Source organism: Pipra filicauda, unplaced genomic scaffold (assembly GCF_003945595.2).
Source record: "Pipra filicauda isolate LSUMZ 115617 unplaced genomic scaffold, ASM394559v2 scaffold217_size2002032_pilon, whole genome shotgun sequence".
NCBI lineage: Eukaryota > Metazoa > Chordata > Aves > Passeriformes > Pipridae > Pipra > Pipra filicauda.
The window spans coordinates 1,528,518-1,545,320 of NW_024104329.1; the positions used below are offsets into that span (position 1 = coordinate 1,528,518).

Below are 16,803 nucleotides of genomic sequence, written 5' to 3' on the forward strand. Positions count from 1 at the left end.
CAGTCTGCTTCAACTGCTGTTTGTTTTCCAAAAGAGACTTACTTGGAGCTTTTCCAGCAGACAGTGTGCCGCTTTCTTCCTCTTGAAGATTCCACGTAACTCTTTTCACTGGTGCTTTTGATTTCAAGGCAGGACCCTGAGGTACCACTTCCAGTTCAGGTTTAGTGAAATTACTCATTTTCTCATCTGACACAAGGCACTCCTCTTTAACCTCCCTCACACCATCTGTAATTTTGCTTTTGGACGAGCTTTGAATTTGTGCAACCTCATTTGGAACATGCATGATAACTTCCTTCTTTGGGGGTTGTTCCATCAGAGATGGACATAATGCAGTATTTTCAATTTTAACTGTAATCTCTAGGTTTGTATTGCTACAGCTACCGAGCACTGCTTGATCAGTACTACTCAATAATTCTGTTTCAGCAAAAGAATCCACGTTGCCAATTGGAACACAAATGTTTGTGATCTCTGGCACAGGGAATGCAGTTTCACTGGTCACTTCCTGACAGATGGGCTCCACCTTTATAGTTTCTTGGACCTCTCTCAGCTGAACTGGAGTCTCAGCCTGTATTTCCTCAAGTTGGACATTTGGTTCGATGGTTATGGAAAGCTCTTCTAGCACTAACTCCTCCTTTGGCTCTTGTTTGAGAGAATGGGGTTGCTCCAGACACCTGGTCAAATTTTCAACTGGAGGTTTTTGATCTTTTTCTGGTGGAGGAGGAAGCGAGGTCTCCTTGGATCTGTGTTTTCTCTCTTTGGAACGTGATCGCGATCGCGGTCTTTTTTCCTTTGATTTGCTGCTTTTGTGCTCCCAAGATCGAGATGGAGAGCGAGACCGAGACCTCCACTTTCTCCTCTCCCGAGATCTGGATCTTGATCTCTTTCTGTCCCTTGACCTCAAGCTACTGTCTTTATCATACCTCTCATAGCTTTTGTCTCTCCTGTGCTTCCGCCTTTTAGTCCTTTCAGTGCTGTTTGACCGGGAACGGTCCCTCCGCCTTGATCTTGATCGAGACCGTCTTTTCTTTTTTCTATTTTCATGAAACTCAGAAGTACTTCCAGGACTACCTGAACGTGACCTAGATTTCCTTCTCTCCCTAGACCAAGAAGTTTTTGCTTTTTTATCCTTCGTTTTATCCTTCATTTTCTTTTTTTTAGATCGTTCACGACTGCTAGAACGGTCAGTAGAAGACCTCTTGCTCTTGGATTTCAACGTGTGTGTTTTGCCGTGCTCTTCTCCACCTGACCAAGAGGTAGATCTGGAGCTTCGGTCCCTTGAGTGTGCTCTATCCCTAGACCCTGAACGCGATCTCTTACGCTCTTTGACAAGTGCTTTTTTCCTTTTCATCTTCTTCTTGCTTCGGGAGCTGGAGTTTGAGCAGGATCTGGAACGTGATCGCCTCTCTGCTTGTTCTACCTTTTGGACTTTCTGCTGCCCATCACTCTTTGAGGGACTATCTGGTTCTAGTTTCACATTAATATTAGGTCTCATCAATTCTTCAGCATTAAAGAACACGTTAGGTCCCTCTCTGCTTTCCTCCTTTAGACACTCTGTAGTAGAAATTTGCTTAACAGCAGATGAAGTGCAAGGACTGCTTAGAAAATCTTCCTCATCCATATTGTCTCGTTCCTCTGCATCAGAGATCTGTTCTACAATCCTGCTTTCTACCGTCACATCATCACGAGACTCTGTATTACCAGATGGTGCATCAGAGTCAGCCTCAGATCCAAATATATTTTCTACCCTGTAAGGGGTGAAACGACGGACAGTTTGAAATGTTTGAACTTTTGGATTGTCAATGGAAATAGTCCTGGTAATATTAGTCAGTGGGATCCCGGAGCCAAGCCTTTCAGGACTGCTGTTTGCTGAACTTGAGTCTGATCCTGTTGGCTCAAAGGGATCATATATTTCACTTTTGACCTGCTTTTTCTTAACTGAGAAAAGAGGTGAAGGACTTTCTTTCTGTTGCGCTTCATCATCCACAGGGCGGAAGGTGTTACAAAATCCTGGGTTAGACAGCCTGCTTGGATGTCCTGCATTTCCAGGAATATTGATTTTAAAACTCTCAAAAGAGCCTGGGCCCTTGCCCCTGGAAGTGCCCAGTAGTGACGAACTGCTATACACACCAGTATTGGCAGAAAAAGACACCCCGCTTGTACGTGTCTGCTGCTGACGTTCCTTGGAATTCGACTTCTGACTTTCCACCTTGCTACCCTTTCCCGGCTGATTCGTGCTCTCTTTACCAGTCAGCTGAGTTATACAGGAGCTGGGGATGTCACAGCTTTGGCTTCCTGTGGGTTCTGGCTCCACCTGCTTGTTGCTGGTTTCTTTTTTAATCTTTGGTATCCTGGGAAGCTCAAAGATGTCAATTCTCTTGGAAGGTGGTTTTAATGGCTGCCTCACAGTTACAGCTTTCGAGTCAGAATTCAAGTTACAGCTCAGGGGCTTTGAAGATGAGTCAGTGGGTGAAAAGTTTTTAGATCTTCCATTAAATCTGGGCACTTCACCTAACTTGGAGCCATGCCTGCTCAAAGTAGCTATATTCTGAGACTGAACAGACCTGGGTGTCATTGAATATTCTGATTTTACAGTTGCCTTTTCCGATGCAGTCTGTGCAGGGTTTGCTGCAGACTCAGTCCTGCTCAGTGAGGGTGAAGGCAACGAAAACAAGCTTGAGGAGAAGGGTCTGGTGTGAGTACTCAGCCCCGAGGAAACGGAAGGTCCAGCAATGGAGCTACTTGCTGTGGTCCCTGAGTGCACTGTACTTGGGTGGGTGTTATGCCCTGAACCATCATCCACTCTCGAGTCACTTGCTGATTTTCTGTGAAGTGGAACTACAGCACACAAACAGACAATTAAGCTTTTCAGTAGATATCTGGACATTTTCTGCCAACGTTAAAAGAAATACTAAGCTCATTATTTTAAGTTCCACTTTGATTTGCTGACATACCCCACAGTACTAAGGCAGTCCGATAGTTCTTTTGTTCAGATACTCATGGTATAGTGCCAGACAACCACATCTTTGAGGTAAACACTAATGTTTACAAAAGAAATTATTCTGTTCTGTAGATATCACCAGATTAACACTTATTATCTTGCAGCTGGTGACTGACAAAAACTGACTATAGCAGAGGACGCATGGGGTACTTATTTTAAAAACAAAGCTCTAAGTTTCAATTTGAAGGGATTCTTTTCAAATAATACCACGACAAGGGAATACACAACTGGAGATGCTAGCACATATTTAGAGTTCTACTTCTGCAAAGAAACTTCTTGCCAAGGTCCTCCATGTTGCTTTTCAAACTGAAGTGCAGATCACAGGCGTGGCAGCAATGCATGACACATGCCAGAAAAACTGGGTACTAAGATAATTCTAGTCTATCCAGTCCTACATTTTTATAACAAAGCATGAAACCAGTTCTTTCAGTTCTTTTGAAAGAAGAAAACAATGTATTAAACCCAAAATCCTCCAGTAACATCTCAGTTCTGCAACTAAAACAGAGAAAAGTAACAATATTTCAGAGCATCTGCCTTATAAGACAGATTACTGTTGGTAGTCACTGAATCTATCCTATGTATTCAAATGCTCAGTAAGTGGATCCCTGTGTTTGAAGCTATTGCAGCCTCTAGGATCAGGGCAGATGAAACAAAGAGGCAGATGAAACAAAGAGGCTAACTGCACTATGAAGTGCCAAGTCCTTACCTGCCTTCTTCGCTGTCAGTGAACCATCTCTGTTGATGACCACATCTGAACTACTCATCATGAGAAAGCTCTGTCCAGACAGGATACTTCCCAACAGATCAGGCACAGGAGCAGCTTCTGCTTCTTGATCAGGACTCAAGGCAGGTACACTGCTTCTGCATGTTTCAGAGGGGTTATATTTCCTTTACTCTTACAGCACTTGTTCTACACACACACGTTACATTAAAAAGAAACCAAAGTCAAGGGCATAAACAGAGGTCAGCCAGGGAGGTCCACTACTAGTTTTGGCTTCACTAGAGTCATTCAGTCCCCATCTCTCTCTCTGACAAACAGAAGGTGAAGCTTTTATTGACTTCACACAAGACCACCACAAGATACGAAAGCCTGTAATCATACCCGAGACCTTTTGTTAACAAATGCTTTAAATCTTATTTAAGAATGGTGCTCACTGTATTGTGTATCAAGATTAACTTTCCAGTGCATTTAGTATGCATCTTTGAAGGATAAACCATTGTTCATCACTTCAGAGGTATCTCCATCCTAGCTGCTTCTCTTGCCCCCACAAAATCACAAACACAAGTGTGTTCCTCAGGTCTACATTCCTATCTAAAAAAAAAATTACACAGCTTGAACCAGTGTTCAGCACCAGTATAGCTATACAAGGTGCCACAGGTAGGGTACCTAAGAGCATGGCATAGAAGAAATTACACTGAAAAACAACAGCAATGGTGCCACACATGTGAAAACACAAACACTTCCCTTCATGCTTTACTCAATCTTATGAAGACGGTCTAAGTTCTTGGTTCTTGAAATATGGACTGAAAAAGTTTGGGTGTTTCTGGTGTTGGTATTTGGCTTTTTTGCTTTTCTTTCTTTGCATTTGTGTTGATGGGACTTGGGGGTTTGTTTTGTTCGAGTTTTCTAAAAAACAAACTTCCGAAGGGGCCAATAGGCCCAGCTCTTTCAGGGAGCTATATTTCATTTCTGTATGACAACAAAGCAAGCTTTATTAATGTAATGTACACCAAAACCCCGGTAATAACATACAACAGAAAGACAAAATGGGAATGCTACAAGAATTGGCTGCTAAGGCCAGACCAGGAAATTCAGTGTATTCCTGGCAAATCAAGCCTTTAGAAAAGCTGAATGTCAGCTAAACAGTTCTACCTTCTAAACAATATGCTACTCAAATAACTCGTAGGACATGGAAAGCTTCGTGAAAGGCCTCCTTCAGAACTGAGATAGGAAAGGTAGAGAAAATCTAAGTTATCATAGAAATACACTGCCTTAATCCTGAGAAACCAATCTTCACTGTAAGACACATGCACTAGAGGACAGCCATGTAAACCTCTCACACCTCTAATCACTTAAGCTGAGCTCCCTTCATTTCTTTTCAGCTCTCTAAGCTTTGCAGTTGGTACCTGTCTCAGTGATTTTCCCCATTTGTTTTCTTCTTGTCATGCTCCTGGCTCCCTTTGTCTTACCCCTCAGTTCTGAAAATTCCCTGTGGCTGCCAGTGGGGGGCACCCAGGGCTCCCTGGCCTCAGCAGGTGCGTAACACAGACATCTGTCAGACAGCAATGCTACTGGTAAACCGCAGGATCAAACAAAGAGTTTTTTCTCAATTTTCTGAGCTCCAACAAATGGCAAAGGAACTGGGTGAGGTGGGTACGGCCCTCAGCTTCTTTGGATGTGCAATTAGATTCCTTGGCCCTCTCAAAGAAGCAAGTGTTTTTTTAAAGGTTAATGAGACTGGGATTTAAAACATACTAATGGAGTTACCAAACAAACACAAAACAGAAAGCAAGAAGAGTCAGATTAGGGTAGAAATACCAACTTTAAATTTCAGTGTAAATGTTAAAGGTAGGATGAAAGAATGTGTGTCCTTCAACATAAAAAAAGAATTTTTGCACAAATTGATGTGGTTATTTATCTACACTTGTGCAGGCATGCATGTACACACACACACACACACACACTCTTTTTGAAAGATAAGAAAAGAAAAGGTAAAAAAAGGGTTAAATCAGGATGATCACTCAGTTTACTCTTTCATTAGGGTCATTAGACAACTAAGAAAAATAGAAGTGAGTAAAATAATAATGGATTTTTACCTGGGAAGTCCCACAGAAATGGGTCTAGCTACAGGACGGTGAGACCTCAGTGCTGACTGGGAGAGAACTCTCCTTTTGGCACTCACTGGTGAATCTGGATTTGCTGGAACCTCTTCATTACTGTGGTAAAACACACACACACAAACCCTGAAATTGTCTGAAATGTTTTTCACATCAAATTGATGAAGCAGATAATACTACTAGGACAGATACAGTTAGAGAGCATCGTTTGTTGTATTATGGTACATTGAAAAAATATCTGTGCAACGTACTTATTTTCTGTGGCTATATAAATAGAATAGCATAATTTAGCCAGCAGAGACTCAAATGTAGATTTTTATTTCTAAAATATTAAATGGACGATTTCCTTTTATGAAAGGTTCAAAAAGACTTGTTCAGTGGAAAATTAAATTTCACCAACAATAATTTCAGTGTCCCTTCCTAAAATTCAAAGTTTAAGAGTGACACAAACTATGGCATAGTAAGATATCTCCTCATTTTAAAGTGTCTAGAAAAGTGAAGATGAAGGAGAAACATGGAAGATTTCACAGGTCCATTTAATTCTATATTAAGTCAGTTTTCATTGTGAATCATATATGCTAGCTATCTTCATTTATAATAAACAAATAGAAAGTGATGGATCAGGATCAGACTCTTTCAGATTCTAGCCTTTCAATAACCCCAAAGATCTTATTAAAGGTTTCCATGAGGCTGACTATTTCAGCAGAACTCTTTAGAGAAACCTGATTCTTTAAAAGCTCAGCAACTCTACCCAGAAGGAAAGAAAGAACAGGCCAATGTGTTATGATGAGTTGTGTATCCAAAGCTGCCTCCAGATGTGAGATCTACACTCTGCATGAAGTCACACGTACAAACAACACAACACTTGGTGAAATTATCAGGTCCCTTACCATAATCCAGAGATATCTTACCTTTCATAAGGATCCAACTCATATGGATCCCCAAACACAGACAGAGAAGCTGCTCCAATATCTGCTCTCATCAGACCAAGTGAGGGCTCCATGGGTTTGTACATGGAAGGAATTGAGGCCCCACGCACAGGTTTACTAAGACCAAGAGTTCTTGCAATACGGGAGCGAGTAGTAACCTCATTTTTCGCCTGTACAGATAAAGAGATTGGGTTATTTGTATGTTAGGGCAGGTATGTACCCTGCATTTAAAGCCCCAAATTCTTCATAGGCTGAGTCATCAGGTTACTGATGCAGAAGTGGTGTGCATTTATTATTTATATTTGTTTTAAAGCATTTATTAAACTTCTAACTATGGCCTGTATGTCCCTTCAAACAGATCTGCACGTATCAGATTTAAGTGACAAGATATATTAAGCTTCTAAAAATCTTTAATAATGTCAATTCAAAACTGCTGGTTCCTTATTAAAGGAGGACAGTTGTGTCTGTAGAAGGTAAACTCTAGTTAAGGTAGCTGATGACAAAAGTCAGGCTGGTGCAGAGTATTCGGTATAATTCACATTACCCAGAACTGAAAGGAATTTTGAAAGCCCTTATGGCTGATTAACTGGGTTTGCAGCAACACAGACACAAACATCCATAGCCTATTAAAAAGAATAGGTAGTGGTAATTTTAACTGAGCTTGCATCAGTACCAAGCAAACACCACATCTGAATGACAAGGCAGAACACAAAGCCTGCAGGACATGCTTTACAGTCTGATCCCAACAGCTCAGGTAACAGGATTTGTCAGCAAACCCAGCAGGCCTGCCTGCAAGTTGCAATTAATTTCCATGTACAGCATCTTTCTGGAGTACACTGGACACATCCTGCACGTACTCCCACCTCAAAGAAAGGTGCCTGCTATGATCATAAGATGGCATTTTTTCCAACTGAATCCCACGTTATAGTGCTTTTAGAGAGGGCTGAAAAATGGCAGATACTGACTGGCAGAAACTCACATGTGATCTTACTCTCGTCTTTTTCCCCCTTCTCTTCTTTGTCACACGCTTGCGTCTCTTCAGCTGTGTCCCCGAACTCTTCTTTCCAGCAGATTTTGTCTGAGCTCTTTTTCTGCCTCCTACTTTCTTCCGCCTACCTGATGGGACAAAAACCAAGGATCTGGCTAAGTGCTAGCACTGCATTTTACCCTGTACTCCCCTTCTCGTACCCCCATGACACACGAAGCAGCTCAAAGAGAATACAGTGTGCCACGAACAGCAGCGCAGACACAGTGACATAATTAGGATTTAATTAAAAACAACCTTCAAGACATGTGCTGGTTTAAAACTAAACCGGCTGAAGAAATGAATCCAACTCAAGAGAGGTTACAAGTCAGAGTTACAATTTACTAAAAAGATTACAATAAATACAATGACACAGAGAAAACCCGGTTTTAACCCACAAAACAGATGTATAACTCAGCATTCTGGGACAAGAACAGAACAGTGTCATTAACCCCTGTGCCGAGCACCATGTGGCCCCTCGGGTGCAAAATAAAAGGAAAGGAAAACCTGTTGGTCTGCATAATGCTCACAGTTCTGTTGAAGTAATGACTGCAGTCTTGTCAAGAGTGGCAGTCACAGTCCTGCCAAAGTTCTGGTCCTTCTCTGGATCCAACGAGTGGTACCAGAAGTCCCAAAACCCCAAGATTACATATGCTCAAATTTAGGTGGGAATGTCCAGTACCTCCCCAGGGTGGAGAGTTTCACAATGGGTGATTTAACTCTGTCAGTCATGGGATAGTTTTGGAATCTTGGATGGTCTAGGTCGCTGCAGGTGCCTATTACGCCAGTCCATTGTGGCCCATTAGCAGAGACAACCCCTCAGGCTGTGTGTGAAGCTGCTAATGCCTCCCCGGAGAAGAGTTATCACAGCTGAGTCATTAGGTGCCAGGTGTGCCCTGGGCAGCTGCTGCAAATAATTCATTATTAACAGTCCATCAGAAATGACATAGAGGGTGTAGAATACACAATTTTGGTTATACCCACAGAGCGATAACCTGCTCCCGCCCCTGTAACTAGGACAAGACACTTCTGGGCAGAGGTGGTATAGGAAAAGACAAAAATGCATGTGGGATACTTCCCTAGCTGCACAGGTGTGGCAGCATACAGCAGATGCACAGTACTTTGTATGATCTGGGCTTTCCTGAGGTGCCTAATGTCCTTACCTGTTTTCCTTTTCTGCCTAGCCGGAGCCCGTGGTGTAAGAGGACGCTGGTAGACAGCAGTGTTTAGGCCTGCTACAACTGCCTCAATTGTTTCATCCAGAAGAGATGACATGAGGTACCTTGGCACGTGCTGCGTGGGGGATTAGAAGTTACATGATACAAAGGTCAGCAACAAGTTACTTATAAAAGCATTTGATGAAAAATGCATTTGAGATTCGAATAAGGAAGCCCCTACCATATCACCAAGCTGACAGTTAAGCAATTATGTCACTTTTCTCATCTATTGACTGACATATTAATGACCTTGCTCTTTGGCCTCTTTCAGAATTACAAGTCATGGCTAGTCTAACTCTTTAAATGAGAACAATCCCCAAGACTGACATTTCCTCAGTGAAAGAGTTCACCTAAGAACTTTCTCAGATTCACCTAACCAACCTCTGCCTCATCACACAGACTGTGGGGAGCAAAGACTGAAAAGCCAACAAAGTACAGATCCACTGTCTTAAACATCTCATTCTTTAGGTCAAACTGACCTGTGAAACATGTCCAGAGGCGAGTCACCCTGCCAAAATATCACTTCATTTTCAGTAGCAGGGGTTTCTCCAACAAGTTTTAGATTCCTCTTCCTCTCTACACTCAAGGATGCATGCTCCCAGCTTCTCACTGTGCTTTGAGGACAAGAGCTTACACACCCTCACCCAGTGGAATTAAGCTTCAGTCAACTCAAGGTATGAGCCAAAATAAGATGCACTTTTATTCAGAGACAAAGGCAATAAATAACAGTGCCTTTCTAGTTTGTAATCATCCCTGCACATTGAGAAGCAGAGCTAGGAACAGCCTCTTAAGTCCTGGGTTCCCAGGCTTACACTACTACGCAATGGTAAAGTCCCTGGGCACCACCTCTCTCACCTGCAGGAAACAGTTGCACACTATTTCTAAAACAACAGGCAGAGAAAGAAAGAAAAGTACCAGCAGTTCCCTTGCACAGTCTTTCACTTCAAACAACTCTTCTCTCATTATTTTTTTTTCAAAATATAGCCCCGATTACTCAGATATAATTACTTAACAACAATGCATCACATGATTCCTCGACATTTTCTACTTTATTAATTCTTCCAAAGCTAAAATTAAAATGCCTGGGTTTTGAGACAGTGGGAGTTGGCAGTCAAATAAGATCACTCCGTTACACAGGACATAATGAATTTAATGACAGCTAGAGCACTCAGGGAACTCCTTAAATCCAGGGGAAAAACATGATAAAAACTTAAGGCAAGCTTGATCTTCGTTCATGGCATTTATTTCAACCTGTACTTAATACTGTAAGGAGGGACCTCGGGTATTTGGGATGTTTTCTTGCACAGCTTCTCTGGTACTGTTAAGGTGGCTGAAGTCACGCTGCTTCATTACTGAGGACACTAGCACCTGAGTTTTTCTCTTCAAGAGGCTGAATTTCAGCTCATAGAAACCTTGAAAATACTAAATTTTTCTCTTCAGTTGAGCTGAAGGTGGTCAACAAGTTCTACTGCTATGGGAAAAGAAGTAGAAGGACAAATAAAGAAATACACAACTGTCAAATAAACATGCGAAAGAAACAGATTTGATGCACAAACTGCGTATTAATAGCCACTGGGGAAAAAAAATACAATTTAGCTCACACCAGAGGTGATAAAAACACAGATTAAGAGAGGAAGCTACCGCAGCATTTAAAATAGAGAGTCTTGGCCATGTGCTGCACTCCATTTGCACATGTTCTACATCTCAGTTTAAAAGAACTCCATAACTGCTACCCATTGTGCTACGGACAGTCAACACAGACAGCTGAGCTACTTAGGTGGGGATTTATCTCAGCTCTCCCACAAGGTTCTTCCAGATGCTCACTAGCAAACCCCCCTGATTACCTGAATCCGCTGCGCCGTTGTTATCCGGTTCCGGTTCACTGTTGCCCGGACACGCTCGCTCTGCCGAGTCCTGGCTATAGCTCGGGTCCGGACATGAGGGCGTAGCCGACTGGTGGTGGGAACAACGTCTGCCATGAGAGCAGCCACCTCTTCTTCACTGACATGATCTGTATCTTGAAAGAAAAGATGCTGAGGTCACTTGTCTTTCTAGATGTGAAAACATTTAAAGAATTTCAGACCAAAAAAAAAAAAAAAAAAAAAGAATTGTCCCTTATTCCCTTTCTTAAACCAATCACCTCCAAAGGAAGACACTACCCTCTCAAAACGAAATGAGCACAGACAGGTACAGACTGTTACACAGTAAGATGCTTTTCTAGGTAACAGAAATTGCTGTTACAAAGCAGTTGCATTAAGGTGCTGGGCTTGCCTCTGAATGCTTACAAGAAGCAGCTCCACAAATTGTAAAAGCAGATGAAAATCTTCATTAACAAGATCCTCTAATCAGTCAAGAGTTCAAGTCAACTCTTACGGTTCAAGAGAGAACACTTATCAAAACAGTTGTTTAAAACCAGATAAACTCAGGACATTAAACACCTCTTCAGAACAGCACATGCTTCCCATTTTCTAACTCAGGAGAAAAATATTTACTTTGAGTGGATACTACAAAACCCTTACCTGCAGCAGCACTGGCACCCATGGGGGCACAGGCTGGACAGAACCATTCATCTACAGGGACTTCACTCAGAGGAGGATTAAGGCATTCCATGTGATACCTTGGGGGAAAAAAAAAAAAAATCAAACAAGGTGGTCCTTAACAAGAGAAGAGAGCCTTTCACCTCTATCCATATGCTACGTAAGGCAGACTCATTTTCTTAAGCTTGAAACTATAGTCTATGCATCTGCTTCCACCAGTCTCCAGAGAAAAGATGCTACCTGCTGGTTATATAAGGGTCTTCGATTCTAGATGGTATTTTCATCACTTTACAAAAGCTTAGAAAAGTGAACATTTTCCCCTCACTGTGTGGTGAATCGCTTGCCATTTGAACCCAAGCTGCAAGAAATGTGCAGAGCCAAAACTGATGGTGGCAAGAGAAGCACTGAGGTGCTGGGGAAACAGGCAATCAGGAAACAACATCAGTTTCCTGTGAACCAACACAGCATTCACATTACTGGCACTTACGAACATTTTATTTTGCATGACAAGGCACAGGTCAAGTGCAATGCCTTGTTATGCTGAATAAAGGCACTGCATCCCACATGTACATGATTAAGACAAGCAGTGATTAGGATTTCTCTGTTATTGCACAGGTTAGGTGGCAGAGCATTGGTCAGTCACTGGCTCCATAAAGCTGCTTGCAGGACTGCAGACTAAGCACACTGACTTCCCGTCACCATCCAGCTAGGAACTGTCCTTACCAAACCTCAAGGGGAAAGAGGAAAGCATGATACTCCCCTAGGTAGGCCTTTGAAATGTTCTCTACCCAAGAGGTTGAGCAGCCAGACCGAACACCAACCACTTAAAGAGAAGCTCTGCAATTTCTTCAATCCAGCAGTTTAAACTCAGAGAAAGCAACGTGTGTCAGTAGTATAGAATTTTTGAAGCAACTCATGTTCAAGTTACACAGTTAAAAAGAATTAAAACAGATTTTCCAAATAAATGAGATGCTTCCCATGAAAACTAAATGCTTAGACCAAGTTCCCTAGGCAAGGAACACAGGGAGACCACAGCTTTCAAGTAAGTTTCAGCTTCAAATCAGCAATTTTATGACCAACTTTGTTCTTTTTCTATAAGAGAAAAGACTACTGTTATTTCTGGTGTAGTAGAGTGTTTCACTCTAAATAAGTAAAGAAAAAAGAGGGAAGCTCTCTGTTTCACCTTCTCTTAGAAAAATTCACTGCCTGATAACTCAGTGTCTGACCACAAGGTAAGGAAAGGGAAGGAGCAACTATCTAACCCTCTAATCCCAGTTTACAGCAATACAAAAGAAGCAATGAGACTACAGCCCTTAATCTACCTTCCTTCCATGACTCCAACTTCAGATTATGTCTTTCAAACCTGTTCCCAACTATGTTGCAATAAGCTCAATTTGCAGCTGTACTGTCAGAATTGCCAATATTATGTTTATACTAAAATATATGTATTAATTGTCAATACAAAATGGAATACCATGTCCTCCTTGCATGAAAGAGTATACTTCAGCAGATGAGATTTTACACTCTTTCAGAGATTGAAGAAGATGAAATTGAAAAATGCTGCTCACAAAAAATCATAACTTTAAAATTAGACTAGCAAAGTATATTCTTTCTGTGGGAAAGGAGAGCTCATTCTCCAACTGCCAGCTACCAGGAATGAGATCATTTCCCCAAAGTAGTATTCTGACAAGTAATACTGTTATGTTCAGGCCCAAGTCATAGCAAAGGTACTTGTAGCAAGAACTTCACTACATACTTTTCAAATTATGTCTGGGAGTTCTGAAGTCAACTTATGACCCACTTGACAAGCAAAGACTTTCAGCCCTAAAACTTTGGACACTGAAGAACCTATTGCAATGGCTATCTAGAGCCCCTTGGAAAGGGAAAGAACCTCATCATAAGGGAAAGAAAATCATCATAACCACACTCAATGCTAAATCTTCCAGAAGGATGATACTTGTTTTTCAAAAAAAACCCCAACAAAACCTGAAAAAACAGCCTTGAAGCAAAGTCACCTCACGCTCACTCCCTCAGGTTCCTTTAATTGCAGTCGTGCACCCAACCCCTCACAAACACAAAGACACTGTGTGTCCAAGTGGTCTGGCCAGGATTATTTGTGTGCAATGCAGAAAGCAAGAGATATTGGCCATCAAGTCCTCAACACATCTCTCGAGCTCTGTGACCAGCAGTGAAGAACTGAGACACAAAAAGGACGTTTTGTACCTTTCAGGAAGAAATGGATGCTTTTAGGGAACTTTTGCCTCATCATTCTGTCTCAGTCTTCACAAACAGTAAGAAAAAACAGGTCTACGAAATTAAAGAATTTTGGTCATGGATGCAGCCCTGTTCCTCAACTTCTTGACACCAATCTCTGTATCACTGTTACTCGCTTCTTGCTACTTGGTAACCTGAATGTAGTCATACATTAAAGTGTCACACCATAATGCAACTAACCCTTTTTCTACTGTTTGTTCAAATTACTAGACATCCACACTTCTGTATTCATACCAATCCTAATGCTGTTGTTACACAGTTCAGAAAATTAGGCTGTTACAAGACATCTGAAAATGGTTTCAATGGAAAAAGATTTGATAACTTACATTTGTAAGGTAACAGCATTATACCACACACTTTGAACACTGTAGAAAGCCATGTCTAGCTAAAAGCAGTAACTCCATTTGCTTTAGAATTGCTGGCAAAAATAACTGAGGAACTTTTCAATCCAGTGTCAGGTCAGACAGAGAATCTAGATGAACAAAACCAGGATTTGAAACAAGCTATTCTCCATTTTTCTAGATTTAACCTCAGCCACAAAGAGCTAGTAATGATGCCTTAAAATCCACATTATATAGATTTAGTATAGCTTTTTAGCACTTTTGGTATAGCTAGCTAGTGCCTTTGGCCTGTTAGTACCTTCGTACAAGAATTCTAAAAATGCTGTTTAACATTTCTTGTCAAGAATTCCAATAGACAAAGATTGCAGCAAGGTAAAGAATAATTTATCTGTATAAAATGTTCTTAGAATAAGACATAACAGGCACATTGATTGATATAACTGAGTCAAAGTGGCTCAGAAACCTTAAAACTGTTCCAGAAGGCGTGCTACTGTGCCGAAGACCAAGGAGCAGGATGAGGAAGATGAAGGTAAGGGGTCTTTGGGATCACCAACTCAAATTTGGGAGGTATGACAAGGGTGGTACAATGGGATAAATGGTTTTGGGAAGTAGGTGTAACAGATGATGCAATGTTAGATACTATAGTATAAAACTGTAGCACCTCTGTAACTCAGTCTGCATACTTCAGAAATGATTCCATGCAGCTGGCATGCTATAAATAAATGAGTGCTTTTTGCTTTCTCATACTCAAAAAGAGTCTTAGAGGGTTCTTTCTGGCCATTTAAGGCATCAGTAATGACTGCAAGTTCTTTTTCCAGAAGTGCCTCTGGAAGTGCTAACTCTAGAAATCAAGCATATATAAAGAACTTCTTTTAGGAAAATACGACAAAAATTAAAAAACTGTATCAAACTAGAAATAAAAATGTATAAAAAAAAATTGGAGTAACTGTTGAGAGATCAGAAAGGAAAATCTGAAGCAATACCCTGAGCTGAGATTGGCTTATGAAAGTTAAATGAACTTAAAGACATGGCTTCAGGTCAGACCTATGAAACACTGGTTTTGATTAAGTATTTTAAATTCAGTGTTCTGATGACACTCTTAACAATATTTAGTGTTCCTGATTTTGTCTGTTTTCTAGAAGATGGATCATTGTACATGGACACTAAAGAACATAAAGACAAAATTAGACTTATCAGGTATCCAGTTAGCTTGCTAGAGGAAATTTCTGCAAGATTATTCTACATATTCATTGCAAGCATCTCTCTTTGTTCAATGGGTAACTTTTGACAGCAAACGAACGATGCTGGAAGACTGATTAAACATCACAAGGGCTTTAAATTTTAGCAGAAAACTGTAGGCCCAAACTTGTGTTCAAATATCTTGATGACTGTACTTAAATATCTTGATGACTGTACTTAAGCATTTATTTTATTAATCAAGGAGGGAGAAAAAATATGTTGGCAGAGACAGAAGTATGCAAGAGTAAGAGAATCAATTTAAGAGTTATGGCTCTAAAGGAAAAACATTTTAAAAAACTGCGAATCTTAAGCATTTTTGCTGCACAGCCCTAGTGCCCAATCAGTTGGGACCAGTCATGCATCCTCTCCCAGAGACATAAAAGAATGTATATTTTTTACCCTTCATGCACTCAGATGTTGCAGGGATGAGCACAAACACCTTCATCACTTGAAGGTATGGTCACCTGTTTCTATGGTCTGCTGCACTGATGTGCACAGGACTCTCCACACACACGTTGCTACATGACCAGAAAAGGATCCATCACATCATGGGGATGGATGTCTGCACCGTAAGCACATGGATGCACAGCTGGCTGCATGATGAGCCTGAAGAGAGCAGCAAGGGGCAGCCTACAGACCAGATAGTGTCTGTGGACCAAACACTGGTCAACTCTGCAGGTGCTCCATTCACTTCAGCCTTTCTTACCCTGCATCACAGCCATCACAGAGCAGCAGGCGATCCTCACGGTCACTTCTGCCACACACCTCACAGAAGGTTGGGTCATCCTCCCCATCGCTACCCTGAGTTTTTGTGTTCTCAACAGGAATCTAAACAAAAGAGGGATTCACATTTTATGCAGAACGTGGCACTTTTAAAAATCCATCACCACATTAAGAGTACCTGCAGCAAAATCTAACAGTGAAGAGAACAAAAGAGCTGTTACATACCAGAACCTTCATTTCGTTCATTCAACACATCTAAGACCTGATGAAATGCCTGAAAACATCTCTAAAACTTGTCTACTGTCAGACACCAACAAATACAGAAAACTGCACTTTAAGAACAGGCAAAACAAAAATTCACAAATAAGATCAAAAGTAGTCAAAAAACCCCAAAAGACCCCAAAACAAGACAAAAGAAGAGATGTTAAATTCGCACTTCTGTTAAAATGCAAAATGTAAGAAACCATCAGTTTATGAAAACAGAGCATGAAACTCCTACAAGTCCCCTGGAAACCAACATCTTTCTGATATCAATAAAGAGCAATGACAGCTCTTCGATATTCTTTTGTGAGCAACTACCAGCACACACAACCAGTGCCTCTCAGAGCTCTGCTATTGCCTTGTGCCTCTCTCCAAACAGTGCCTTTAGGAGCTCTACAATTGCCTTGCACCTCTACCCCCTT

General features: G+C 41.3%; 1 protein-coding gene across 3 annotated transcripts in view; it reads right to left on the minus strand.

Annotated features, from left to right (window-relative positions):
- PHRF1 (PHD and ring finger domains 1) overlaps positions 1 to 16,803 on the minus strand; it is a 31,440-nt gene that overhangs the window by 4,782 nt on the left and 9,855 nt on the right. For all 3 annotated transcript variants that reach the window (XM_039381193.1, XM_039381192.1, XM_039381194.1), the window contains exons 6-14: positions 16,104 to 16,225; positions 11,526 to 11,623; positions 10,851 to 11,023; positions 8,953 to 9,082; positions 7,745 to 7,881; positions 6,748 to 6,935; positions 5,816 to 5,935; positions 3,705 to 3,859; positions 43 to 2,835 (exon numbers count right to left, since the gene is read on the minus strand). In XM_039381193.1, the coding sequence (XP_039237127.1) occupies positions 43 to 2,835; positions 3,705 to 3,859; positions 5,816 to 5,935; positions 6,748 to 6,935; positions 7,745 to 7,881; positions 8,953 to 9,082; positions 10,851 to 11,023; positions 11,526 to 11,623; positions 16,104 to 16,225 (3,916 nt within the window). The remainder of the gene's footprint in view (positions 1 to 42; positions 2,836 to 3,704; positions 3,860 to 5,815; positions 5,936 to 6,747; positions 6,936 to 7,744; positions 7,882 to 8,952; positions 9,083 to 10,850; positions 11,024 to 11,525; positions 11,624 to 16,103; positions 16,226 to 16,803) is intronic.